The 27,420-nt window shown below is 36.2% G+C and overlaps 1 protein-coding gene across 7 annotated transcripts in view; it reads right to left on the minus strand.

Annotated features, from left to right (window-relative positions):
* Nucleotides 1–1,577: 1,577 nt before the first annotated feature.
* gab1 (GRB2-associated binding protein 1) overlaps nt 1,578–27,420 on the minus strand; it is a 124,173-nt gene continuing 98,330 nt past the window's right edge. For 3 of the 7 annotated variants that reach the window (XM_057844296.1, XM_057844295.1, XM_057844297.1), the window contains exons 6-13: nt 26,219–26,639; nt 21,600–21,694; nt 20,342–20,642; nt 17,154–17,246; nt 11,767–11,860; nt 9,988–10,117; nt 6,900–7,028; nt 1,580–2,851 (exon numbers count right to left, since the gene is read on the minus strand). In XM_057844296.1, coding sequence (XP_057700279.1) covers nt 2,693–2,851; nt 6,900–7,028; nt 9,988–10,117; nt 11,767–11,860; nt 17,154–17,246; nt 20,342–20,642; nt 21,600–21,694; nt 26,219–26,639 — 1,422 coding nt within the window. In that variant the 3' untranslated portion in view covers nt 1,580–2,692. Of the gene's footprint in view, nt 2,852–6,899; nt 7,029–7,255; nt 7,332–9,987; nt 10,118–11,766; nt 11,861–17,153; nt 17,247–20,341; nt 20,643–21,599; nt 21,695–26,218; nt 26,640–27,420 lie in introns of all 7 variants that reach the window. The other 4 variants (XM_057844293.1, XM_057844291.1, XM_057844290.1 and 1 more) reach the window with 4 other exon arrangements.

A 27,420-nucleotide genomic window follows, 5' to 3' on the forward strand; every position in this document is an offset into this window, starting at 1 on the left:
AAACCTGTGTGGTTGTAATTTTTGGCCATAAACTTACCATTATAGCTCAATGACGTTCAACTGGCACCCAAGTAAGTCCATGCCATTGACAGCCATGCACGTCCAAATTTCCTATTGATTTTCAGTAGCAGAAAAACCTGTGTGGTTGTAATTTTTGGCCAAAAACTTACAATTATAGCTCATTGACATTCAACTGGTGCCCAAGTAAGTCCATGCCATTGACAGCCATGCACGTCCAAATTTCCCATTGATTTTCAATGGCAGAAAAACCTGTGTGGTTGTAATTTTTGGCCAAAAACTTACCATTATAGCTCATTGACATTCAACTGGCGCCCAAGTAAGTCCATGCCGTTGACAGCCATGCACGTCCAAATTTCCCATTGTTTTTTTAATGGCAGAAAAACCTGTGTGGTTGTAATTTTTGGCCAAAAACTTACCATTACAGCTTATTGACATTCAACTCTTGCCCAAGTAAGTCAATGCCATTGACAGCCATGCACGTCCAAATTTCCCATTGATTTTCAATGACAGAAAAACCTGTGTGGTTGTAATTTTTGGCCAAAAACTTACCATTATAGCTCAATGACGTTCAACTGGCACCCAAGTAAGTCCATGCCATTGACAGCCATGCACGTCCAAATTTCCTATTGATTTTCAGTAGCAGAAAAACCTGTGTGGTTGTAATTTTTGGCCAAAAACTTACAATTATAGCTCATTGACATTCAACTGGTGCCCAAGTAAGTCCATGCCATTGACAGCCATGCACGTCCACATTTCCCATTGTTTTTTAATGGCAGAAAAACCTGTGTGGTTGTAATTTTTGGCCAAAAACTTACCATTATAGCTCATTGACATTCAACTGGTGCCCAAGTAAGTCCATGCCATTGACAGCCATGCATGTCCACATTTCCCATTGTTTTTTGATGGCAGAAAAACCTGTGTGGTTGTAATTTTTGGCCAAAAACTTACCATTATAGCTCATTGACATTCAACTGTCACTCAAGTAGGTCACAGCCATTGACAGCCATGCGCGTCCAAATTTCCCATTGATTTTCAATGGCAGAAAAACCTGTGTGGTTGTAATTTTTGGCCAAAAACTTACCATTATAGCTCATTGACATTCAACTGGCGTCCAAGTAAGTCCATGCCATTGACAGCCATGCACGTCCAAATTTCCCATTGTTTTTTAATGCCAGAAAAACCTGTGTGGTTGTGATTTTTGACCAAAAACTTACCATTACAGCTCATTGACATTCAACTGTCACTCAAGTAGGTCACAGCCATTGACAGCCATGCGCGTCCAAATATCCCATTGATTTTCAATGGCAGAAAAACCTGTGTGGTTGTAATTTTTGGCCAAAAACTTACCATTATAGCTCATTGACATTCAACTGGCGCCCAAGTAAGTCCATGGCATTGACAGCCATGCACGTCCAAATTTCCCATTGTTTTTTAATGGCAGAAAAACCTGTGTGGTTGTGATTTTTGGCCAAAAACTTACCATTACAGCTCACTGACATTCAACTGGCACCCAATTAAGTCCACGCCATTGACGGCCATGTACGTCTAAATTTCCCGTTGATTTCCAATTGCAGAAAAACCTGTGTGTTTGTGATTTTTGACCAAAAACTTTCCATGACAGCTTATTGACATTCAACTGGTGCCCAATTAAGTCGAGGCCATTGAGAGCCATCCATTCGGACATGTCCCCTAATCAACAGGAGGTGACCTGTTAGATCCGTAATTACCACAGCAAAGCCCCATCGTATTTTCTCCACAAATGGCATTTTCGAGCTATTTTGAATTTTGACTTACCACAGATACTTTCACTTTAACCTGTAAATAGTGCATCAATTAAACCCAAAACCACAAACAATTGAGTTTGGATTTTATTTAGTCCACTTGAAATTTTGTACATTTTTCCTCTCAAGATTAAAAAAAAAAATCATCTACTTGGCAGCCCATTATCACAAAAAAAACTGCAAGGGAGAGTTCCAAAACGTCCAACAAAAGTGACATCTTTTAGTAGGCACATTTGTAAAAATCGACACCTTAAATTCAATCACTGGCACAAAAAAAATATATGTACAGCTTTGACGGCACACGTTCGGGATGTTTCACAGGTTAGTAAGGCCTTTTTTTGTGTTCCTGACGATATTAACCGCTTTAAAAATCGGAAATGAGGCGAACGGACCATGAAAACGTTGGCTGCTGAAATAAATTAGTGATGACTTAACCATCCGTTAGTACGCGTACCTGATTTCGACGCTCAGAAACTGGATACCTCCCGCATAACTTATAAGGAAAATGGCGGCTTTGTTGTAAAACAAGCTCAAGGTCATCGCCATCGTCAACAACGCTACTGCGACGCCGATTCTACCCTGCAGAATCCGCGCACCTTCCGAGTCCAACATGCTAAATATTCCGTACGGGTAAAAAGGACACTTGTTCCGATTTATATACATAACACTTTTTTTTTCGGACTCGAACCAAACCGAAGCCTCGGTGGACAGTTCCGTGTTTTTCCGATGTTTCGTCCAGTGGTGACGGAAAATCCCGCGGGAAAATTGTTGACGGACGGTCCGCTCGGTTTCCGTAAAATCCCGCCGGCAGTGCAAAAAACAGAAAATGGCGGAGTGGCGACGGGAAAAGCCGCGGAGAGTTCGGGTGCGATGCGGTTAAAGAAAATGGGTCACTTGGCTCCTTTGGATGAAGTGTCCGTTTCCGTGGATTGACGGCCGTCGTTCCAGGCCTCGCGGGTACTTTTGAGGGCTTGCGTCCGTTGCTGGTCCACCACCACGTAGTCTACGCGCTCGTCCGACGCCGCCATGCCAGAGCCGTTGCTCTTCATCTAAAACAGGAAGCGGAGTAAATCGACCGTGATGGAAATGCTACGATATAGTACAGGAGACCATAATAATCCTTTCAGGGACAGTGTGCAGAAGTTCAAAAGTAGACTTTTACCCTTTGTAGATTGATACTTTTTTTTTGACACTTAAGACCCAAGTGAAACCCAACCACCGGGCCGTGGCCAATAATAAATAGAGATGCAAAAATTAAACCCGTTGGTGTTATTTGTCCATATTCTGGCTTTTTTTTTTTTTTTTTTTAGTTTTTTTTCTGTGTTTCATCTAGGGCTGCAGCTATCGAATATTTTAGTAATCGAGTAATCGACTGAAAATTCTATCGATTAATCGAGTAATCGGATCAAACAAATATATTTTTAGGTGAAGAGCAATTATAAATATACATGAGAAAACAAGATATTTCATCTAATCTTGAACCATTTTCAGTCAATCAATGTCTTTATTTTCGATGTATATTGTTGAAAACAGCCAACAATTGCATCTCAGATGTAACTAGAATTTAAAAAAAAAAAGACTAATTCACTGCTTTCACTCAAAAAACCTTTAGAATTTATTAAACAAAACAAAAAAAACACACTATATATATATATATATATATATATATATATATATATATATATATATATATATATATATATATATACCTAAAAATGCCGTTATGCTTGATAACACACATCACTTAAAAGTTAGGATTTTTTCCCATGTGTTTCAATTGAATTTCTCTTTGTGTCAAGCCATTTTTAAGTTCTAGTTAAGTTTTAAGTTAGTCTAAACTGTAAGTCCTAATAGGACTTTGAGTTTTTGCAGTGTTCAAAATAAATGTATGATACAGGCTGTATTGGAGCACATTAGGGACCAGTGCTACCTGGTGTTTTATCCAGCAATGACTACTGAGCTAAAATTGATAGTTAGCATTATTGAGTTTTTATTTTATACCCTCATCACTCCACAACGCTATGTTATGTTAAAGCCTGTATGTAAGACACGTTAGCCAAGCATCGACAGCGCAGGGCTAACGTTACGTGAGCTAGTGAATAACGTTAATCTTATTTATTAGCGCTTAGCGCTTTTTATTAGCGCTTAGCCCTCTACTGCTTTAAGATGGCGGCTGTTTACTAACGCTGGCCAGACGCGGCCGAGTCTGTCAATGCGCATCTAGTTCAACATACAAGTGATCTCTATGAGACTCATTAGACGCTACCTGCTATCAACGTAACATCATGCAGGCTAGTATTTAGCAACGTCAGCGTCGTTTTTAGCGGCTGTCGGCTGATGTAAGTTTTTTTTATTTTTATTTTTTTTTTGCTTCTTCCTTTACGCACGTGACATCAGCGCGTTGTCCCGCATTAAAAGTAGTCCGAGCAAAACGTGATGCTTAGAGCTGTCAAAGTAAACGATTACTCGAGGTGAATAAAATTACTCAGATCAGTTTTTAAACTCGAGTTAATCGAGTTGCTCGAGTATTCGTTTCAGCTCTATTTTCATCAAAGAAAAAGCATTGGAAAAATTACACTAGGGAGCCAATATTTCCCCAGGATAGTAAAAACATGTAAAGGTCAAAATGGCACCATGCTGCAATTTCTAACTTATTGCAAACAGGTTGTGGGGATTAGCACTAAATTCTTGTAATAATGCCATGTTCTGGCTCATTGATTCCCATTATAAATCAGAATTTTTGATATGCTGAAACCTGATGTGTTATAATGCATTTTCCGTGATTACTGATGCAATTGCTTCTTTGGAGAGTCAAAAACATGGAAATAGAGGAATTTGTGTGTTTAGAGTCTTAACACCCAAAAGTCAATAGGGGGCGCCAAAGGCCAAAACATAAATTTTCTTACTAAGAAATTCTGTTATGACGACTTATGGACTTATTTGGGCCTCTATGTCATATGAAATATTCAAATTAGACTTTGATTTCATAAACTAATTAATCGTAATTAATCGCAATTAATCGCAATTCAAACCATCTATAAAATATGCCATATTTTTCTGTAAATTATATATATATATTCTGTAAAATAAATTGTTGGAATGGAAAGATAAGACCAGATGGATATATACATTCAACATACGGTACATAAGGACTGTATTTGTTTATTATAACAATAAATTAACAAGATGGCATTAACATTATTAACATTGTTAAGGCGATCCATGGATAGAAAGACTTGTAGTTCTTAAAAAAAATGTTAGTACAATTTATAGAAATTTTATATTAAAACCCCTCTTCATGTTTTCATTTGAATGAAATTTGTCAAATTTTCAACCAAAAAATAAACTAGTAGCCCGCCATTGTTGATGTCAATAATTACTGACACAATGCTCATGGGTGCTGAAGCCTATAAAATCAGTCGCACCCAAGCGCCAGCAGAGGGCGGCAAAACTCCATAAAACACAATTAACAAGTGAGTGTTTCACTGTACCGTCATTTAAATCTGTCTGAGCGGGCCACCTGCGTTAATTGCGTCAAATATTTTAAAGTGATTAATTTAATTTAATTAATTAATATACATATATATATATATATATATATATATATATATATATATATATATATTAAGGCTGTCAAAATTATCGCGTTAACGGGCGTTAATTAATTTTTTAAATTAATCACGTTAAAATATTTGACGCAATTAACGCAGATGTCCCGCTCAGACAGATTTAAATGACAGTACACTGAAACGCTCACTTGTTGTTATGGAGTTTTGCCGCCCTCTGCTGGCACTTGGGTGAATGACCATCTCACATATTGCCTCAGACAGATTGCAATGAGGCCGTTTATGGACATTAAGAGTGAAGAGAATGCCACCGGTCGCTTGGGGGCAGCGCCGTTCCATACTCATGTTATTTCTTCTAAACGTGGGAGAATTAGTAGTTGTGGGACGATTATGCTGTATTCACAATGCAATGCAAATTGCTATTTGTGCTCCACACATATTTCGGTAAGTTTTCTTTCTTTTAGTGGCAATTATGTGTCTCTTGTTGTATTTTGGGTAAGATATGTACAGATATATGTTATACAGTAGAGGTGAGTGGACACAGGTGTTCTTTGGACCGCGCCGTTTATTGGCAACTCCTTCATAACAAACATACAGTGGGGAGAACAAGTATTTGATACACTGCCAATGGGAAAACCCACTGGCAGTGTATCAAATACTTGCTCTCCCCACTGTAAGTATCGTTTAGTGAAAGCACAAAAAAAATAATATCCCTATCTCTCCAAAAAAAAATAATGTTCACAAAAAGAAAAGCACTTCAGTCTATAGTAATGAGGCCCTATTCTGACACACAGTTAAACAACAATGCAAAATGAACTGGCATTCCATATCAAAATAGCTATGCAAAATACACGTAAAACTTAGACTTTGGTCACTCTATTTTTATTATTGTTATTTTTATTCTTATTATTATTATATTAACTCTACTTTTGATTGAAAATTTTACAAATTTTTTTAAACGAAAACATGAAGAGGGGTTTCAATATAAAATTACTAAAACTTGTAACTATAACATTTATCGTTTAAGAACAAGTCTTTCTATCCTTGGATCACTTTAACAGAAAGAATGTTAATGCCATTTGTGGATTTATTGTTACAATAAACAAATACAGTACATATGTACAGTATGTTGTATGTATATATCCGTCGTGTCTTATCTTTCCATTCCAACAATAATTTACAGAAAAATATGGCATATTTTAGAGATGGTTTGAATTGCGATTAATTGCGATTAATTACGATTAATGAATTTTTAAGCTGTAATTAACTCAATAAAAATTTTTAATCTTTTGACAGCACTAATATATATACACACACATATATATATATATATATTTTTTTTTTTTTTTTTTTTTGCAAACAGAGTGGTAGTGGAATGGTATCGGCCGATACTGCACAGCCAGGTATCGGTATCGGGCCCAAAAAATGGTATCGCTGCAACACTTTTATCCAACTCTAAAAATCCTATACAGATATCAAACCGATACAGATAAATGTGAATAAAACGAAAATGAAAAACATTTGCGCCTACCTTTCTAGGTGGAGTCGACTTTCCCGAATCCAGATCCAAATCCAAGTACTCCACCTGCTTGTCTCCCTTGGGCTTCACCATGGGGCTACTCCCGCCATCCACAGTCATCGGCGCGCCCAGCTTTGTGTTCTACATTCACACACAAAAAAAATATATGTATATCTCACTTAGCAAAAAAAAAAAAAAAAACACACATCTTCAGTGTTAATCTGTAGACTACTAGTACGGTGGAGTCATTAGAACTAGGATGGTGTGACACTAAACAATACGCGTGCAGTGTAAACGTCTAATCCCACTTCAGTACAACAAACAGCCAAACGGTGGCGCTCAAGTTCCAAACCGGCAACCCTGCTCACCTCCTCGACGGTGTCAAGTTCCTCCACCTCCCTCTTTATGGGGGTGATGGGGACCGTGCAGTAGAAGGACTCCTCTCTACACATCAAAAAAAAGGAGGAGCGGCAGAGGAAAGAGGAGAAAAGCAGGTAAAGAAAACGAAGAACTTCAGGGATTACGGCGCAGGGAGAAAGATGGTGAGTTGCTGGAAAAGGTGAACAAAAGGGTTAAAAAATGAGGCGTTTGCAGTACTTGACATAGATAGATGTCCGATCCGATCAAGCGGATTGGACGTCTATTACAGTCAATAGCACTGAGTGAGTTAAAAAACATCCAATTTAGGGAGAAAAGCTGAACAGAAATTCTTTCCAAGAACTGAAAACCTGAAAAGAAGAACAGAAAAAGGAGGGAAAAGGAGGAGTCCATCTGGAGCAGGCAGGCTTGGGTCCAACAAAATGGACGCTTTTTGGCTTCCGGAGATGAGCAGGGACTCGGAATTGTATCAGTCCTGACTCTCCTAAAATCGGGAATGTTGCTTATAAGTGTAACTTCAGTTCTGTCATTTAGTGCATGGATTTTTTTCTATATATATTTCCAATTATTTCAAAATATATACAGTTAAAAATATATACAGTGGTACCCCTGTGAAAACTATATTAGTCACTTCCTTTTTTTTTTCCTTTTTTGAGACTTGACTTTATAATTGTTCAAGTACTATTTGAAGCTTCTTAATAGTTGTCTTGATTTTTAGTTTTGTAATTTGTATATACAGTATTTTATTAAAATTTTGTTTTATTGTAATTAGAAAAAGTAAATGTTTTCTCTGTCGTCATTTTAAAGCGCAACAAAGGAAGAAAACAGTAAATATTGTCTTTTTCGTGTATTTTTTTTTTCATTAAAAACAGCAACAAAAAAAGGACGGGTGTAAATATGTATATGTATATCTACATGTAAATATGTATTTAAATAATGTAAATATTCCGATTTCTTTCATCTCAATGAAAGCAGACTAATCACTCCACATTTTACATTATTACATAGCTACATTATTTCACATTGTTGACTTTATGATTATTCAAGTCCATTTTTAAAGCATCGTAAATAAATAAACATTTTCTTAATTTATTTATTGTTTTGAAGTTTGTATACATGTTTTTTTTTTTTTATAAAAGGGAACATTAAAAAGGTTTTTTTTTTTTTTATTTTATAGAATATTTCAATAAAAAAAAGTTAATTTTTTCTTTTGTAAGTGTAGACCAAATGAACTTGATACAACGACAAAAAAATTTAAACAGTAAAAACACATTATTAAATATTGTTTTTTAAAAATTATTATTAATAAACGTTTTTTTAATTTAAAAAAATGGGAATATTGTTTATTTAAATTTGTGACTATAGATTTTTTTAAACAATTCAAAATCCATTTTCACATTTGTTTTATTATTCTTGTTTGCATTTTTTTCATGAACATTTGATTTTTTTTTTGGGTTCTATATGAATAATAAAATAAAATGGAAAAAAAACAGCAATTTTTTTCATTTAAAAAAGGACAAAATGTAAATATGCATATGCATGTATGTAAATACAAAATAAAACAAATTATTTTTTCAATTATTATTATTATAATTTTAAAATGTATTTTCTGTTTTTTTATAAACATGGAAAAAACAGGAAATGGTTTCTATTTAAATTTGTAAATATATATTTTAAAGTAATCTATTTTCAATTATTTGTTATTTTAGCTTTTATTTTTTGACGTTAAAAAACTTGATTTTTTTTAGATGAAAAAGAAAAAATGAAAAAAGCAAATGTTGATTTTTTTCCATTGAAAACAACAAAAAAAGGAAAAATGTAAGTATTCATATGATTATGTATGTATGTATGTAAATACAAAATCAGTTATAATTTATAGTAAATATTATTTTTAATTACTAATATTAATTTAAAATATATTTTCTGTTTAAAAAATATAAGAACAGGATTTTTTTTTTAATTTAAATTTTTAAATATATATTTTGAAATGATCTATTTTCAAATTTTTGTTATTTTTGCTTTCATTTTTTGACGTTAAAATGATTTCTTTTCAGTTTATGAAAACAAAATTATTTTACTCTTTAAAAAAAAAAAATCTACAGTCTTTGATAAAAGCAGATGATTATTACTGTATTGTATTGTAAATAACACCACGTAACACATATATTGTTCCCAGGTTCTAAGTGGTATTTGCTAGTTTGTTTTGACATATAAAAAGAATTCTGGAACTCTGGAATTCTATTTTCTACTATACTGTAAATATGTGTGTATTTTCCTCCTCATTTGATAGACTTAGTTTAACCTGGAAGATGAAGAAATAACATTTTAAAAATATTTTCTGCATAACTAGACGTAAAATCGGAAATTTTGAATATAGCTTCTAATTTTTGTCCCCCAACGCTTACCCTCTTAGTGACACGTTCTCATTTAGTTTGGACTACAGCAACACAAATAAAATCATTGCAAGCCAGGAACGAAATGTAATTTTTTTCCCTGTAACATGGTGTAAGATTTAGTATTTTAAAACCTCTGCTTTAGCTTTGGAGAACAATAATACAGCCTGTGTCAGATTTTTTGTTATTTCAATTCATCGTCTGCCATTGAGGACGCTAGGCCTCCAATCAAATAAGTTTGAAGGTACCACTTTTTTAGCGACAACCCACAAAAATCATATTCTCAAGTTGAATAAAAGAGTAGAGTGTCTTCGTTGTGTGTTACATACTGGTTCATCTGACTGGTTCTTCATATTAGAGATCATGGCTACATAATTCTCATCACTGTCCTCGGAGTCAGTGCTGGAGGCGGTGCTATGCACCGACGGGGGCCGGGCGGGCATGGGGAACCTAGAGAGACTGAGCAGCATTCACAATGTTTACTCTATGCTCAACACCAAAAAACAAAAACATGAGAGCACCCACAGAAAAAGAGTGTTACATAAGCGTCGGGGGGATCCCCAAGCAGCTCTTGTGGTCAACTACGCCAATGCATGAGGGTTAGTGGCTACTTAAGTGGCGTCTACCGCTTTAAAAGGTGTGTTCACTTTTTTTTTTTCTATGCTAAGATGACACTGATTTATCAAGATAAAAACATTCAGGCGTTTTTATTTTTACAAGTGATGTGGCGGTATGGAGTACTGCAAGGGTAAAAGTGAAATTAAAATTGAAATATATATAGAATCAAAATATGTCCCCAAAAAAAATTTCAACGTGAAATTGACATTAAAGAAAATACATAAATTATTTTAAAATGTAATATTGGTAAAAATATGTTATTAACAATTGTAATTTCAAAAATGTTGAAATTTGTTCAACAAATATCAATATCCAGGAACCAGTGTTGAAATATATGAACATTATAAATAAATGTATTAAAATCAATGGTGAAAATAATGATGAATTTACCGAAAACAATTAAAATAAACAAATGTTGAAATAAATGCAAATGGGAACACCTTTGAATAAATTACAATAAATGCTGAAATAAATCAAATTACGATAAAATGAATATAAAGTGAAGGACAAACTAAAAAAATAAATAAATGCTGAGATAATTTTTGAAATAAATGAATAAAATTTTAAATAAAAACAAATAAAACGAGATTGAAATATAAATAAATGTGTATTATTTAAACACATAGTTGTATAACTAATAACTAAAAATTAAAGTAAACAAATACAAAAAATTTAAAAATATATATATATATATAAATTTTACTATGAAATAAATGATGAAAAAATATATAAAAATGAAAATAAACGTAATGTAAATGTTGAAATAATTGAAAACAAATTTTAAAAACTGTTGAAGTAAAATTTAAATAAATACTGAAATACGCATTATAATAACAAAATCAACGTTGTAATAAATGATGAAAATAAATGACAGTTAAAGCAAAAAAATGCTAATGTACAAATTGAAATGCCTTTAATTAAAATGTTGCAATACATGTGTATATATTATTATAAAAATACAGTATTTAACATAAATTATTAAATAAACTTAGAAATAAATGATGGAACAAAAAAATATAAAAATGAAAACCAAATATTGAAATAACTTGAAATAAATTAAAGTTTAAGACTAAAAAAATCAAAATGATGAAATATATGTAGAAAAAAAACTGAAAAAATATTTAAAATATATAAATAAATGAATAGTAATCAAATTAAATACATGCTCATATAAATAAGTAAATACTGAAGTAAAAAAAAAAAAAAAAACTAAAAGAAATAAATCACATTTCTTATTAAGTTTCATATTATGTCTTGATTTTGGCACTCGAGGTCGTCCATATGGTGCTATCGGATACCCAAATAAAGTGACGTACTGCCACCTAGTGGAAGCTTATTATATAAAAACCAGTGTCCAATGAAAGTAGATGGCTTTATTTCCTCGATATTTTTAGAGTATTGACCGGTCTAAATTGTGTGAACACACCCGTGATTTTTCACAGAATTCTAAATCACAAACATACATCATTTTTTAAAAGTTGCAGACTTACTCTCGAGCAAAAGAGCGAGTGACGGGCGAGCGGACCGGCGTGCAGGGCTCTTCCCATTCAGGCAGTGGTTTGATCTCTAGTGGAGCAGGTTTTCCTGAAGCAACGCACAGGGGGAAAAAAATAAGAAAATGTCTCTCATGTAACATGACGGACAACATAGTTCTACAGCAACAAAAATGCCATCAAAGTCTATGCCATCAATGGCGGTGAATGAGTTATTTGATAAGTGCTGCTGTACAGAGTATATTAAAAATATTTGAAATATTAAAAATACAATATTGGTTTAACATGAAACGGAGGATGTGCTTACATTTTGGGGTCATGAGGTCACAGAGGTCAGAAAAGGAATTTTGTGATAACTCATGAACCAATAAAGGGCTTATTATCACACTTGCAGCATAATACAATAGCATACTATGAAAGTGAAGCAGGGGGTCATAAGGTCAAAGGTCAGAAAAATAATTTCACATTAACTCAACCAATAAAGGGCTTATTATCAAACTTGCAGCATAATATAATAGCGTGATATGAAACAGAAGGAGGTATTAAATTTGAGGGTCACAAGGTCAAAGGTCACATAGGTCAGAAAAAGAATTTCGCAAGAACCAATAAAGGGCTTATTATCTAACTTGCAGCATAATATAAGTGTAATATGAAATTTTGGGATCAAAGTCATGTCACAGAGGTCAGAAAAGGAATTTTGTGATAACCAATGACAGGCTTATTATCAAACTTGCAGTTTATGTTTGTAACATAAACAGAAGTATTAAATCTTGGGATCATAAGGTCAAAGGTCACAGAGGTCAGAAAAGGAATTTTGCAATAACAATAAAGGGCTTATTATCAAACTTGCAGCATATTTTTGTCATATGCCACTGACGCTGGCATTAAATTTTGGGATCATACGGTCAGAGGTCACAGAGGTCTGAAAAGGAATTTTGTGATAACCAATAACGGGCTTAATACCAAACTTAAAGCATATGTTTAAAACATGAAACAGAAGCAGGTATTAAATCTTGGGGTCATTGGGTCAAACAGGTCAGAAAATAAATTGAGATACCAGTAAAGGGCTTACTGTCAAAGTTGCATCAAAGGTTTGTAATATGACACAGAAGCAGTTATTAAATTTAGGGGTCATACGGTCAAAGAGGTCAGAAAAGGAATTTTGCAATAACAATAAAAGGCCTATTAACAAACTTGCAGCATATTTTTGTCATATGCCACTGACGTAGGTATTAAATTTTGGGGTCATACGGTCAAAGGTCACAGAGGTCAGAAAAGTAATTTTGTGATAACCAATAACAGGCTTACTATCAAAGTTGCATCAATGGTTTGTAATGTGATATAGAAGCAGTTATTAAATTGTGGGGTCATACGGTCAAAGGTCACAGAGGTCAGAATTTTTTTTTGCAATAACAATAAAGGGCTTATTATCAAACTTGCACAATATGTTTGTAACATGACACAGAAGCAGGCATTAAATCTTGGGGTCATAAGGTCAAAAGTCACAAAGGTCAGAAAATGAATTTTGCGATACCACGAAAGGGCTTACTATTAACCTTGCATCCAAGGTTTGCAATATGACACAAAAGCAGGTATTATATTTTGGGGTTATATGGTTAAAGGTCACAGAGGTCAGAAAATGAATTTTAACATGACACAGAAGAAGGTATTAAATTTTGGGGTCATTAGTTCAAAGGTTACAAAGGTGTTAAAAGACATTCCACAATAACTTGTTTCATACTTAAAGGGAGTGCCACTCTACCAAATATGGTGCTGCTTTGGATTTGGCTGCTTAAGCACAAGTCTGCTCGGTGTACTCCACTATTTTTTACTATACAATAATAAATTTAGACCTAATCAATCACCCAACATTAGTATAGAATACAACTAACTGTAGAAATGACTAAGTCAGGAACCAGGAAGGGGGAAAAAATGATAGTTGTGTTAGTGCAGTACTTCTCAAATAGTGGGGCAGGCCCCCCCAGGGGGGCGCAGAGCGATGCTGGGGGTGGCGCATGTGACCTTGGGGAACACACTTTTTTACCGTAATAGAATAAAGTGTAATTGCACATCCACTCAGTGGGTGGCAGTGCCGCTTTGATTTCCAGGGTGTGCGCAATATTTTTTAACCAAACAAGAGCACACAGCAAAGAGCACTGGAGATATGAAAAGCTAAGACAAGGAAATATGACAAAGTGTATGTATTAGTGCTGTCAAGCGATTAAAATTTTAATCTAGTTAATCATATGTCAATTGTGTTATTAATCATGATTAATCACATTTCCCTCGGGATGAATAAAGTTGCTCTTCAGGAAAGAAATCTAGGAAAATACAATAATTGACTTAAAATTTGTTTTACGATGAAATGTATGATGTGTGAATGAATTAATAATTAATCAAATAGAGTTTTAAAATGTTATTTAACAACTAAGCTCGTATAAAATAAAAAACAAAATAAATTGTCTGTATTATACAGCAAAGAGTTTTAACAGATTAAAGTGCCTCAGACTAACAATGTGGCTCAAATACTGTTTGGCATGTTAAGCTGTGTGAGATATATTAAAAAATAAATAAATAAATAAATAAATAAATAAATAAATTTTCGCACACTTAACTGAAAAACATTACACTAAACTGTGTGTAAAGGTGTTTATAAACACTGCTTAAATTAGCCATACTCTTATTCTTTTTGTCAACCAACTGCTCAGGCAAACTAGCTTGTTGACATTTTCAGATAACAGAGCAGACCTTTTCTTTTGAACAATGTGCCCAGTCAAAGAAAACAGTCTCTCGCAAGGAACAGTTGTGGCAGGTGTGACCAGATACTTTTTTGCGAGGTGGGCCAGTTTACTGTGGGCACTATTGTGCGCAGACTTCACTGCCTTGTACCTGTCTAGTGGTTTCTCAATGGTTGTTGTTGTTTGTTGTCATTGGATTTTCGACTTTGTTAATGGGTCTACACTCTACAGTCTCTGGCTACCCATGTAGCGATAGCAGTAGTCAACCTACTTGGTTTCTTTTTGTTGGCAAGTCCGAGTCCGCACTCTGCCAGTGGAGCTTGATGACTGCGGCTTGTTCCCGCAGTGTTAGCGTCATTGCTAACACTAGCGAAGATATGCTTTGCCCGAAGGTGGTACTTTAGGCTGGTTGAGCTTCGATCGAAGGACAGTTCATCATAGCAGTATGTGCATACAACTTTGGTTTTATCCAGGTTTCCATTAGGTAGCTTTTTAAAACAGAATTTGGTCATCATCCTCACTCATCGTGGCTGGCATTTTGTCCTGCATTGCCGAGCAGAGAATGTAAACATCAGCGTGTGGGACTACGGGAGGCAGTTGTGACCAAACTTAGTGCGAGCGGTAAATTGTGTTTTTTTTTTTTTTTTTTTAATGCGTTAATATTTCCAGATTAATCATGGTCGTTAACGCGTTATTGTTGACAGGCCTAGTATGTAGCATTTGGCTTTTAGTACAGTGGGAAACTGGGAAAGACCCGTCTGTTTACTTTGTCTAAAAATGTTCGCAGCGGACAGCTGGAATAATTTTTTTCACCGAAAACGTGCTGAATATTGCCAACAATCAGTAAACCAGCGAGCACTGTCAGCATCATATAAGGTGGCATACCAAGTTGCTCGGTGCAAAATAACCCCAGATCATAGGAAAGGAGCTGTTACTGCCCGCAGCAAAAAAAACACAAAAAAAAAAAACAAAAACAAAAAAAAAAAAACTTTCCCTCCGTCCAGTGACACTGTCGTTTTTGTCCTATTAATTTTTTTTTTTTTCCGGTCTAATTGTTTGATAAATTGTCCTCGTGAGTTAATTTTGCTAATCAATTTGAATTCATTATTACTTACTGATTTTATTAAATTTTATTTTTCAGTATCAAATGGTCAAAAAATCTATCTTGAGTATTTTTACAGTATGGATTTTTTTTTTTTTTTTTTTTTTTAAACACTTATTGTAAGTTGATCTATATTACTTTTTTCTTTAATATTAAAAAGACCACAATGTTATGCAGAGGTGTACTTATAATAATAAGAATTTTATATACAGTGCCCTCCATAGTTATTGGCACCCCTGAAAAAGATGTGTTTTTTAGCTTCTAATATATATTTCTTTTAATTCCAATAATATGGGACCTTAATGGAAAAAAGAGAAAAAATCCAACCTTCAATACAAGTGCATTCATTCAGTGGGGAAAAAATCCCACATAAAGAAAAAATTATTTATCATAAAATAATGTGTGTCACAATTATTAGCACCCCTGGTGTTAATACTTTGTACAACCCCCTTTTGCCAACAAAATAACGTCTGGGGACTGAGATGGCCATGGGAGGAGCTTCATTTTGTGTGTGGTGAACCATTTCTGTGTAGATTTGGCCATATGTTGAGGGTCATTGTCTTGCAGAAAGACCCAGTGACGACCCATCTTCAGCTTCCGGGCAGAGGGCAACAGATTTTGATTTCAAATGTCCTGGTATTTCAAAGCATTCATGATGCCATGCACCCTACAAGGTTCCCAGGGCCTTTGGAAGCGAAACGGCCCCACAGCATCACTGACCCACCCCCATACTTCACAGTGGGTATGAGGTGCTTTTCAGCATGCGCATCTTTCGTGGCACGCCAGACCCACTTAGAGTGTTTGTTGCCAAAAAGCTCAATCTTGGTCTCACACAAAAATACACACAGTCCCGGTTTTGTGTGAGACAAAAATACCGTATGTATTTTTGTGTGAGACCAAGATTGAGCTTTTTGGCAACAAACACTAAGTGGGTCTGGCGTGCCACGAAAGATGCGCATGCTGAAAAGCACCTCATACCCACTGTGAAGTATGGGGGTGGGTCAGTGATGCTGTGGGGCAGTCCCCAGACCTTGTTTTGTTGGCAAAAGTGGGTTGTACAAAGTATTAACACCAGGGGTGCTAATAATTGTGACACACATTATTTGATGTCAAATAATTTTTTCTTTGTGGGATTTTTTCCCCACTGAATGAATGCACTTGTATTGAAGGTTGGATTTTTCTCTTTTTTTCTATTAAGGTCCCACATTATTTGAATTTTAAAAAATTATTAGAAGCTAAAAAACACATCCTTTTCGGGGGTGCCGATAATTATGGAGGGCACTGTACAAAGGATACTACAGTATATTTACAGTGGCGGCAAAGATTTGGGGGGGGGGGGGGGGGGGCGGAACGTTTACGTCTTCCTGGGGGGGCATAACAGAAAATTGAGAAGCACTGTGTTAGTGATACTGGATTTCATAGCCCATCAAAGCCAACATGTTTCCCAGTCATTCATTACAGTGAAGACAAGAGCCCAACCACCATTGTAAACATGCAAAAAGAGTCAAGAGGACTTTGATGGAATCCATTGAAAGAGTACCTACCCTTGCGTCTTCCCCGCGGGAACTCGCCTACAGTTTGGGAGTCGCTTCGCTCTAAAGCGACCCCCTTTGCTCTTATTACTTTAGGACTCTGACCTGATTGGCGAAAGAAGACGTAATCATTTCAAATCACATCATTGCCAACTTCCCCCGCCATGCAAAGCCGCTGGACGTTTCCGCACGCCCGGTGATGATTGCCATGACAACGCGAGAGCCTTCGCCGCTCCCGCCACGGACAAAAAACATGCGGCGCCACGCAGCTTCCCACACAAAGACTGACATCACAGCTGTGCATGCATGACGAGCTGTGCAGAAGCACGGCGAGTCCTCGGAGGTGTGTTGGAACGTGTTGATGTCTGACGCGCACATGGCGTTCATGCCAGATTGACAACTGACAATGTTTTTGATTATGAACTTGATGTGGCAAAGGAAATTTGACATGCTAAGCTAGTCTTAGAATACTAAAATATACGGGTCAGGGGAAAGGATCGTTGGATTAAACAAAGATTTTATGAGACTGAAGTCACAAAAAGCTGTATTTTAACTAGGGCTGTCAAACGATTAAAATTTTTAATCGAGTTAATTACAGCTTAAAAATTAATCGCAATTAATTGCAATTCAAACCATCTATAAAATATGCCATATTTTTCTGTAAATTATTGTTGGAACGGAAAGATAAGACAAGATGGATACATACATTCAACATACGGTATACAAGTACTGTATTTGTTTATTATAACAATGAATCGACAAGATGGCATTAACACTATTAACATTCTCTTAAAGCGATCCATGGATAGAAAAACTTGGAGTTCTTAAAAGACAAATGTTAGTACAAGTTATAGAAATTTTATATTAAAACACCTCTTAATGTTTTCGTTTTAATAAAATTTGTAAAATTTTCAATCAAAAAAATAAACTAGTAGCCCGCCATTGTTGATGTCAATAATTACACAACGCTCATGGGTGCTTAAACCCATAAAATCAGTCGCACCCAAGCGCCAGCAGAGGTCAGCAAAACTCCATAAAACACAATTAACAAGTGCGCATTTCACTGTACCGTCATTTAAATCTGTCTGAGCGGGGCATGTGCGTTAATTGCGTCAAATATTTTAACGTGATTAATTTAAAAAATTAATTACCGCCCGTTAACGCGATAATTTTGACAGCCCTAATCACGATATATCACCATTTGGATATTTTGTCACACCCCTAGTTTTGACAAAGATCAGATCACATTAATGGTGATTTTATGCAGAAATTTGAGAAATTCCAAAAGGTTCAGATACTTTTTCATACCACTGTAGGTGAAAAATGACAACTTTTAGATGAATTGGCTTAATACGAACAAATAGTAATATAACTTGAGACATCGTACAAAGGACTACAATTCAAATTCACCACAAGCGTTCATCGCTTCTTAAAACGTGCTGAATCCGCGTTCTTCATGCGTGATGCGTTTCAAATGAATTAAGTTGACAAACTGCCTGAACTGATTTCCTCGAATCCTGATTGTGTTTTGCGTACTTGACTTTGCTATCACTGCACTCTCTGACCCCCCAGTTCCTCATCCTTTTGAATGCGATGGTAATTTCCCTCTGGCAAGGAGCGTCCCCATCAAAGAGCTCCATTCACACGCGTCAAACAAAGGGGATAGAAGGTGACCACTCTGAGTTCAGCCACTCCGTGCCGCGACGGGGGAAACAACTTCCCCCAACCTCTAGCCTATTTTTCCAAAACAGTCCGCAGTAACCCTTTCACAAGGAGCTCACTGTTTTGTGACAAAACTAGTTCAAGTGGTACGATGTTAGTACGTTTGCTACTCACAGCGTTAAGAAGCAGACACACAAATGGGTTAAGACTGATAATACAACGTGGACAGTTAAGTCAGCAAATGGCAAGCATCCCACAAATAGGTGACGGTGGTACCTTCAAGTTCCTGAAAAAAAATGTCTTCAAAATTTACTACTTTTCTTAGTTCTGTTCAGTATGTCTATGTTTATGTTCACGATAACTCAAGAACGAATAGAAATGTTATTGTCAAACTTGCAGTATGTATATGTGATATGACACGGAAGAGGTGACTACATTTTGGGGGAATGAGGTCAAAGGTCAGAGAGGTCAGAAAAGGAATTGCGTGATAAATACGCTAATCTGTTATCAGGTTAACTCAAATTTGCGGGTTAATAAACATGATGAGAAGGGAAAGGGTCTAAGTTCAAAGGTCACAGACGTCAGGGAAAAGAGTTGTGTGATAACTTGATAACATTAGCCTAATTAACTCAATTTTGCAGGTTATGTGGCGTGATGAAAAGAGAAAGAGTAACGGATTAACCTGTATACTCAAATGTGAGGGATAGGGGACATGGTGAGACGAGAGACGGTCAAAGTTCATAGGTCACAGAGTTAAAAAAAATGGAATTTTGCGATAAATAGGCCAATCTGTTATCAAGTCAACTCAAATTTCCGGGGTAGGTAATATAATGAGAAGAAAAAGGGTCAAAGTTCAAGGGTCACAGAGGTCAGAAAAGGAATTTTGCTATCACTTGATGATAGATTACCCTATTCAACTCAAATTTGGAACAAATAGGCTAATCTGATATCAAGTTAACTCAAATTTACGAATTAGGTGACATGTAAGAAGAAAATGGGTCAAAGTTCACTGGTCACAGTGGTCAGAAAAGGAATTTTGCAATAAATTGATAACAGATAAGCGTATTTAACTTAAATTTGCAGGTTTGGTGATATAATGAGAAGAGAAAGGGTCAAAGTTCAAAGATCACAGAGGTCACATAAGGAGTTTTGCAATCAATCGGCTAATTTGATATTAGGTTAACTCAAATTTGCAAGTTAAGTGACAATTAGAAGAGAAAGTCAAAGTTCAAAGGTCACAGAAGTCATAAAAGGAGTTTTGCAATCAATAGGCTAATCTGTTATTTCCTTCTCATTTATAATAGATATTTATGCATTTATGTTAGCATAACACGTCATAATTTCATGTTGTAAAAATATTTTTTGCCATGTAAAAATGTTAGATTCATTATTCAAGTGTTTTCTCCTTTCTCATTCTTAAATATGGACTTTTCGTATATGTTAAATGTTCGATAGAACACTTCAGAACACAATTTGAAAGTAGACCAAATTAGAACTCAGAGGTACCACCAATAAGCCCTATAACCACAAAATCCCACCTTTACGATCCGGTTTGAGATTTCGATCCACGGGCGGCGGCTGACAGTCGCCGGGCATGGGCCTCCGTGGCGGCGTCTTGGGGCTGGAGCGGAAGCCCATGTGGGCGGGCGGCGGCACTTGCTTGCCCAGCGAAGAGAACTCCATGGTGCTGGGCGTCATGGGCACGTAATTGGTCTCGTGTAGCGCTTCCGACAAGCTGCCCGAGTGGTGGTGGGACGGCGAGTTGGCGCTCATGGGGACGTAGTTCTGGTCCACTTCTTCCAATGACTGACTACCCACTGGCACCATGCCTTTGTTTTTCTACCAAAGACAGAAAATTGCATGAAATTACGTTCAAAGGCAGGACTAGTGGACAGGCGAGGTATGCAGTTGCTTTGGGCCCCGGCAAATAAAAGGGACCCCTGAGGGCTCCCAAAATGTAAACGGGGCTGCCACGATTAATCGACGACGAATCATCAAATTAATCCATTTTGGGTTAATAAATTGAAACTGTATTCTCTGAATACTTATTAAAAACTGTAGCCTTTGTCATACATTTTCTAAAAATAAAAAGCATCTATTCTCCTTAATGTTTTTATCAGGGCTGTCAAAATTATCGCGATAACGGGCGGTAATTAATTTTTTTAATTAATCACGTTAAAATATTTGACGCAATTAACGCACATGCCCCGCTCAAACAGATTAAAATGACAGCCCAATGAAATGTCCACTTGTTAATTGTGTTTTTTGGAGTTTTGTCGCCCTCTGCTGGCGCTTGGGTGTGACTGATTTTATAGGCTTCAGCACCCATGAGTATTGTGTAAGTAAATATTGACATCAACTATGGCGGGCTACTAGTTTATTTTTTGAAGTTTTGAAGTTTTATTAAAACGAAAACATTAAGAGCGGTTTTAATATAAAATTTCTATAACTTGTACTAATATTTATCTGATAATAACTACAAGTCTTTCTATCCATGGATCGCTTTAACAGAATGTTAACAATGTTCATGCCATCTTGATTTATTGTTATAATAAACAAATACAGTACTTATGTACCATATGTTGAATGTATATATCCATCTTGTGTCTTATCTTTCCATTCCAACAATAATTTACAGAAAAATATGGCATATTTTATAGATGGTTTGAATTGCGATTAATTGCGATTAATTACGATTAATTAATTTTTAAGCTGTAATTAACTCGATTAAAAATTTGAATCGTTTGACACCAATCGTTTTTTTTTTTTTAATGAATAGGTCAAGCTGGAACTCACAAAGTAGCTGTTGAAACTTTCGTTGAAGTCGAATGAGCAGCTCTTGTCCGACGGGAATGATCTGGGAATGTCGTAGCAATCTTGAGAGCCAAAATCTGAAAAATAACCATCACCATCACAGATTAATAACATTACCCGAGCATTAAAGCACAGATGAAGACTCAGACACATCATATGCCATCAACAACACTCATATGTGATTTATCACCACAAATGAAGAGGAGAATGATAAGCAGGGAAAGAGAGAAGAGGACGCTTGAAGCGCAAAAATAAAATGTTTAAAATTCGTTAAAAAATTATAAGAATACAAATTAGTCTATTTATGGTATTAATGTTTTTACATTTTGACAAAAGGGGGAAAATGGAGGGAATATAAAAGTATTTTAAAAAACTGATATTCGTCATATTATAATGAGTGAAAGTAGCCATTTTAGAGAAGTCACCATTTTATTAACAAAATAATCATATTTAAGAAAAAGTACTATTTAAAAGTTGCATGATAACTGTTATACTGCAACATGTTATAACATGTTAATAACACGGTTATAATGATAATCAAGTTGTAATATGTGAAAACACTTTAGGCAAATTCAACCGAAACTCGTGGGGAAGAACACCTAGCATTTAAGTGATATGTGTTATCAAGCGACTGACATTTTTAGGTAAAAATAAGACATTTTTAAAAAATAAGATTTTAAGATTTTATTTCAGTGAAAGCAATGAATTTTTTTTTTCTAGTCACATCTAAGATGCAATACATGCCTAAGACAACTCCAAGTTAAATTATGAAGGCCATTGGAAAAAGGGACACCTATCTGATTAACTGATTACTCGTTGAATTAATCGTCCAATTGATCGATTATAAAAATAATCGTTAGTTGCAGACCAGAGTTGTTTCCGTCAAAGATAACAATAACGAAAACATTTTGTCAAAGAAACAATTTTTTTCATGACGACGCGCTGAAAACGTGTCTTGGGAGACTAAAACATAACGAGATGGATGCCAGCTGTCGTCTGACGACACGAAAACGAGATGAAAATTGGCCGTAGTTTCCATCATAAATTCACAATGTGTCACATTTTCTTATCATGCGTGTAGTTAGAATGCATTTAGCATTGTTTGGTTGTGTCACTCATGTGCCGTGCTGTGCCTCTATTCCAAACCACACACATTCCCATCCTCATTTTGTGAAACGTGTGTCAGGTGCTGCTTGGTAAGTTTTTGCAATCTTATCTTGGCTAGATATGTCATGTTGCTATAGCCTTTAAAGGTCTGTGTTGACGGATCATCACACACTAAACTAAACTGTAGCATTAGCATAGCCTTTGCGTTAGCATTAGCATTTAGCGCGGTGACTGTCTTCTTGGAAAACATTTTACATACAGTTTGTGGCGTGCAGGTGAGTGTAATTAGTTGGAAATAATGTGATGTTTTCCTGCCGAGTGGAAATTGTTAGGGTTGGGAAACGAGCATCGATGGGATCCGGTTCTAACACTCCGATGCTCCCGGAACCGTTTGAATTTTTAAATTTCGATTCCACGTTTCGATGCCCTGACAGCCGAGCGGTCAAAAATTGCTGCCGAAAAACTGGATGGATGGATGGATGGATGGATGGATGGATGGATGGATGGATGGATGGATGGATGGATGGATGGATGGATGGATGGATGGATGGATGGATGGATGGATGGATGGATGGATGGATGGATGGATGGATGGATGGATGGAATTGTACGAGAATAAGTCGTATTATTACGTTGGGCTACGGTAGCTACCATATGTATATAGAACTAGATACAAAATGACAGACTCAGCGGCGTTAGCACATGTATAGACAACTAGATGCGAAATGACAAAGACTCGCCGGTGTTAGTAAACAGCCACCATCTTAAAGCAGTCTTCTCCGTCTATATAGCCTGTATAAGCAGGTACGTACTTTATGTAGCGCATTGACGCTTCAGTTAAAAATAAACAGTATTAAAAGATCACCAAATTAAAATCAATTGAAGAATTTATGCTAATGCTTCCTCGTAGCTCCCAGCTAAGGCACATGTATGGCAAAAGAATATGTGTAAATGTTTTTTCTGTGAAAAATAAACATCTTTGTGAAAGGGCGCTTCTGTGGAAAGAAACTTATCACATTCAAGTTCAGTGACTGGTATTTATACTGTACACAAGTTAAAAAGCCCTGTGAGAAGTTCGTATAATTAAAAAAAAAAAAATCGAGAAGTTAAGAGATTAATATAAACTATGCAATTACCCTACCTCCTAAAAGATTCAGAATCGAGAACCGTTAGGAAACTGAATCGAAACTGGAATTGTTCAATTTCAAACGATGCCCAACCCTATGTATTATCATCATGAAAATGGTTATGTCCTTGTAGACTCTTCAGATACAGTGCCTTGCAAAAGTATTCGGCTCCCTTGAACCTTGCAACCTTTTGCCACATTTCAGGCTTCAAACATAAAGATATAAAATTTAAATTTTTTGTCAAGAATCAACAACAAGTGGGACACAATCGTGAAGTGGAACAAAATTTATTGGATAATTTAAACTTTTTTAACAAATAAAAAACTGAAAAGTGCGGTGTGCAATATTATTCGGCCCCCTTGCGTCAATACTTTGTAGCGCCACCTTTTGCTCCAATTACAGCTGCAAGTCGCTTGGGGTGTGTTTCTATCAGTTTTGCACATCGAGAGACTGACATTCTTGCCCATTCTTCCTTGCAAAACAGCTCGAGCTCAGTGAGGTTGGATGGAGAGTGTTTGTGAACAGCAGTCTTCAGCTCTTTCCACAGATTCTCGATTGGATTCAGGTCTGGACTTTGACTTGGCCATTCTAACACCTGGATACGTTTATTTTTTAACCATTCCATTGTAGATTTGGCTTTATGTTTTGGATCATTGTCCTGTTGGAAGATAAATCTCCGTCCCAGTGTCAGGTCTTGTGCAGATACCAACAGGTTTTCTTCCAGAATGTTCCTGTATTTGGCTGCATCCATCTTCCCGTCAATTTTAACCATCTTCCCTGTCCCTGCTGAAGAAAAGCAGGCCCAAACCATGACGCTGCCACCACCATGTTTGACAGTGGGAATGGTGTGTTCAGGGTGATGAGCTGTGTTGCTTTTACGCCAAACATATCGTTTTGCATTGTGGCCAAAAAGTTCAATTTTGGTTTCATCTGACCAGAGCACCTTCTTCCACATGTTTGGTGTGTCTCCCAGGTGGCTTGTGGCAAACTTTAAACGAGACTTTTTATGGATATCTTTGAGAAATGGCTTTCTTCTTGCCACTCTTCCATAAAGGCCAGATTTGTGCTGTGTACGACTGATTGTTGTCCTATGGACAGACTCTCCCACCTCAGCTGTAGATCTCTGCAGTTTATCCAGAGTGATCATGGGCCCCTTGGCTGCATCTCTGATCAGTTTTCTCCTTGTTTGAGAAGAAAGTTTGGAAGGACGGCCGGGTCTTAGTAGATTTGCAGTGGTCTGATGCTCCTTCCATTTCGATATGATGGCTTGCACAGTGCTCCTTGAGATGTTTAAAGCTTGGGAAATCTTTTTGTATCCAAATCCGGCTTTAAACTTCTCCACAACAGTATCTCGGACCTGCCTGGTGTGTTCCTTGGTTTTCATAATGCTCTCTGCACTTTAAACAGAACCCTGAGACTATCACAGAGCAGGTGCATTTATACGGAGACTTGATTACACACAGGTGGATTCTATTTATCATCATCGGTCATTTAGGACAACATTGGATCATTCAGAGATCCTCACTGAACTTCTGGAGTGAGTTTGCTGCACTGAAAGTAAAGGGGCCGAATAATATTGCACGCCCCACTTTTCAGTTTTTTATTTGTTAAAAAAGTTTAAATTATCCAATAAATGTTGTTCCACTTCACGATTGTGTCCCACTTGTTGTTGATTCTTGACAAAAAAATTAAATTTCATATCTTTATGTTTGAAGCCTGAAATGTGGCGAAAGGTTGCAAGATTCAAGGGGGCCGAATACTTTTGCAAGGCACTGTATGTGCTCGTCTGTCATGTTCAATCAAAATTGTTGGAAACCTTAGTTGAATTTTTCTTTTATCACAGACAATTGTGACTCTGATGAAGGTGCAAGTGTTCGCCGAAACATGTCAGGTAATTAAAACAACCTAAAACAATTGTCTGTGGTAAGAAAAATTCATCTATAAGTTTAGACAAAATGAACTCAATACAACTATTGTTGGAAACCTTTTTTTTCTATTCATTTATTCATGGACTAAAATTGAAGTTTATAGACGTTTTCGTTGACTATAACTAGACGAGGACGAACGCATTTTGAAATAACTAAAATATGACTAAGAATAATAAGTATTTTGTCCAAAATTCTAAGACTAAGACAAACAGTAAAATGGCTGCCAAAAACAACACTGTTACAGACCCACAGGACTGCATACAGTATCTGGCGCATAGGTCGCACCTGCAGTTTTGGGTGAAAATTTCGGGTAAAAAATTGCGACCTATACGCGAGTATTATACGGTGACAAAAATTAGCATTGTTAGCTTAGTTGCGTTATTTTAGTTTCTGTTTCGGTTATCAATAAAGATGGACAAAATACCGGCGCAGTACAAACCTTTGCGTATACGCGAACAGTCGACAGTTCCGATAGTGTTGCTGCGTAGCGCTTTATTCCCGGCGCTAGTAGGCACGCAGTAGTTTCCGTCCGTCTCCGAGGCCGAGCGAGGCACGTAGTAAGTGTCCGTGGGCGAGCGCTCGGCCGGGGCCGGCGGGGGTCCCGAGGTGGGCTTGGGCGGCCTGGGAGGGGGCACCACGTCCCCGCCGCTCTCCGACGACGACAAGGTGCGGGGGACCTGATAGGTGGAGTTGGCTCCGGGCGTGGGCGGGATGTCGTAGCTGACCGACAAGTTTCGGATCTGCGTCTCCATGGAGGGCTTCCGCGAGGGCGTGTTGAAGACGTAGAGCTCGGACCCGTCGCCGCTGAGGTCCGGGTGGGCCGTGGGGGACGAGGCTGACTTGGGGAGCAGCACGGTGTCCTGACAGTAGGGGGCACAATTGGGAGAAAATGAAGTGTTTTTTTCCTTTCTTTAAATATCGTTGTGCTCTGTACAATGACGATAAAAGTCTTTCTATTTTTGTTGGCCATTCTATTAATTCCATATATGGGCTGCCACAAGTGGACTGCAACTGCACTTAATGGACTAAATGCCCATATACAAATCATGTGGTTGTTGTTTTTTTTGGTTTGTTTTTTGTTTTACTGTAGGCCTAACATCTTTGCTGAAAATTTGCATTATTTACTATCTATTTTGATGACAAAAATAATAATTTGCTTTCATCAGGGATTGAATAAATCAGAATTTTTACTGTTTATTTTTTATTTAAAAATTAAAGTAAAAAATACAATTTTTTAAAAATTATGAAAATAAAAACACAAAATAAAAAATGATACTGAATGCTTTTTCCTTTCAGAATATTTACTATTTTTGTATTCTAAAATTAAAAATTTAAGTAAAAAAGACAATTTCCAAAAATATTTTTAAAATACATTTTTACTGTTTTTTTACTTTCAGAATATGTACTATTTTGAATTGAAAAACAAAGTAAAAAAAAAAATTAAATATTATTCAAAAACGTTTTTTGATAAAAATATAAAAACAAAATCAAGATAAAAAAAAAAAAATATTTACAGATATTTCCTTTCATTTGTTTTTAACTTTTTTAATTTAAAAATTAAAAAGTAAAGAACACAACTTTTAAAAATATTTTTTTTTTATTTCAAGAACAAAAAACAAATAGAAAAGAATAGTGATAGTT

The sequence above is a fragment of the Corythoichthys intestinalis genome, chromosome 8 (genome assembly GCF_030265065.1).
Source record: "Corythoichthys intestinalis isolate RoL2023-P3 chromosome 8, ASM3026506v1, whole genome shotgun sequence".
Taxonomy (NCBI): domain Eukaryota; kingdom Metazoa; phylum Chordata; class Actinopteri; order Syngnathiformes; family Syngnathidae; genus Corythoichthys; species Corythoichthys intestinalis.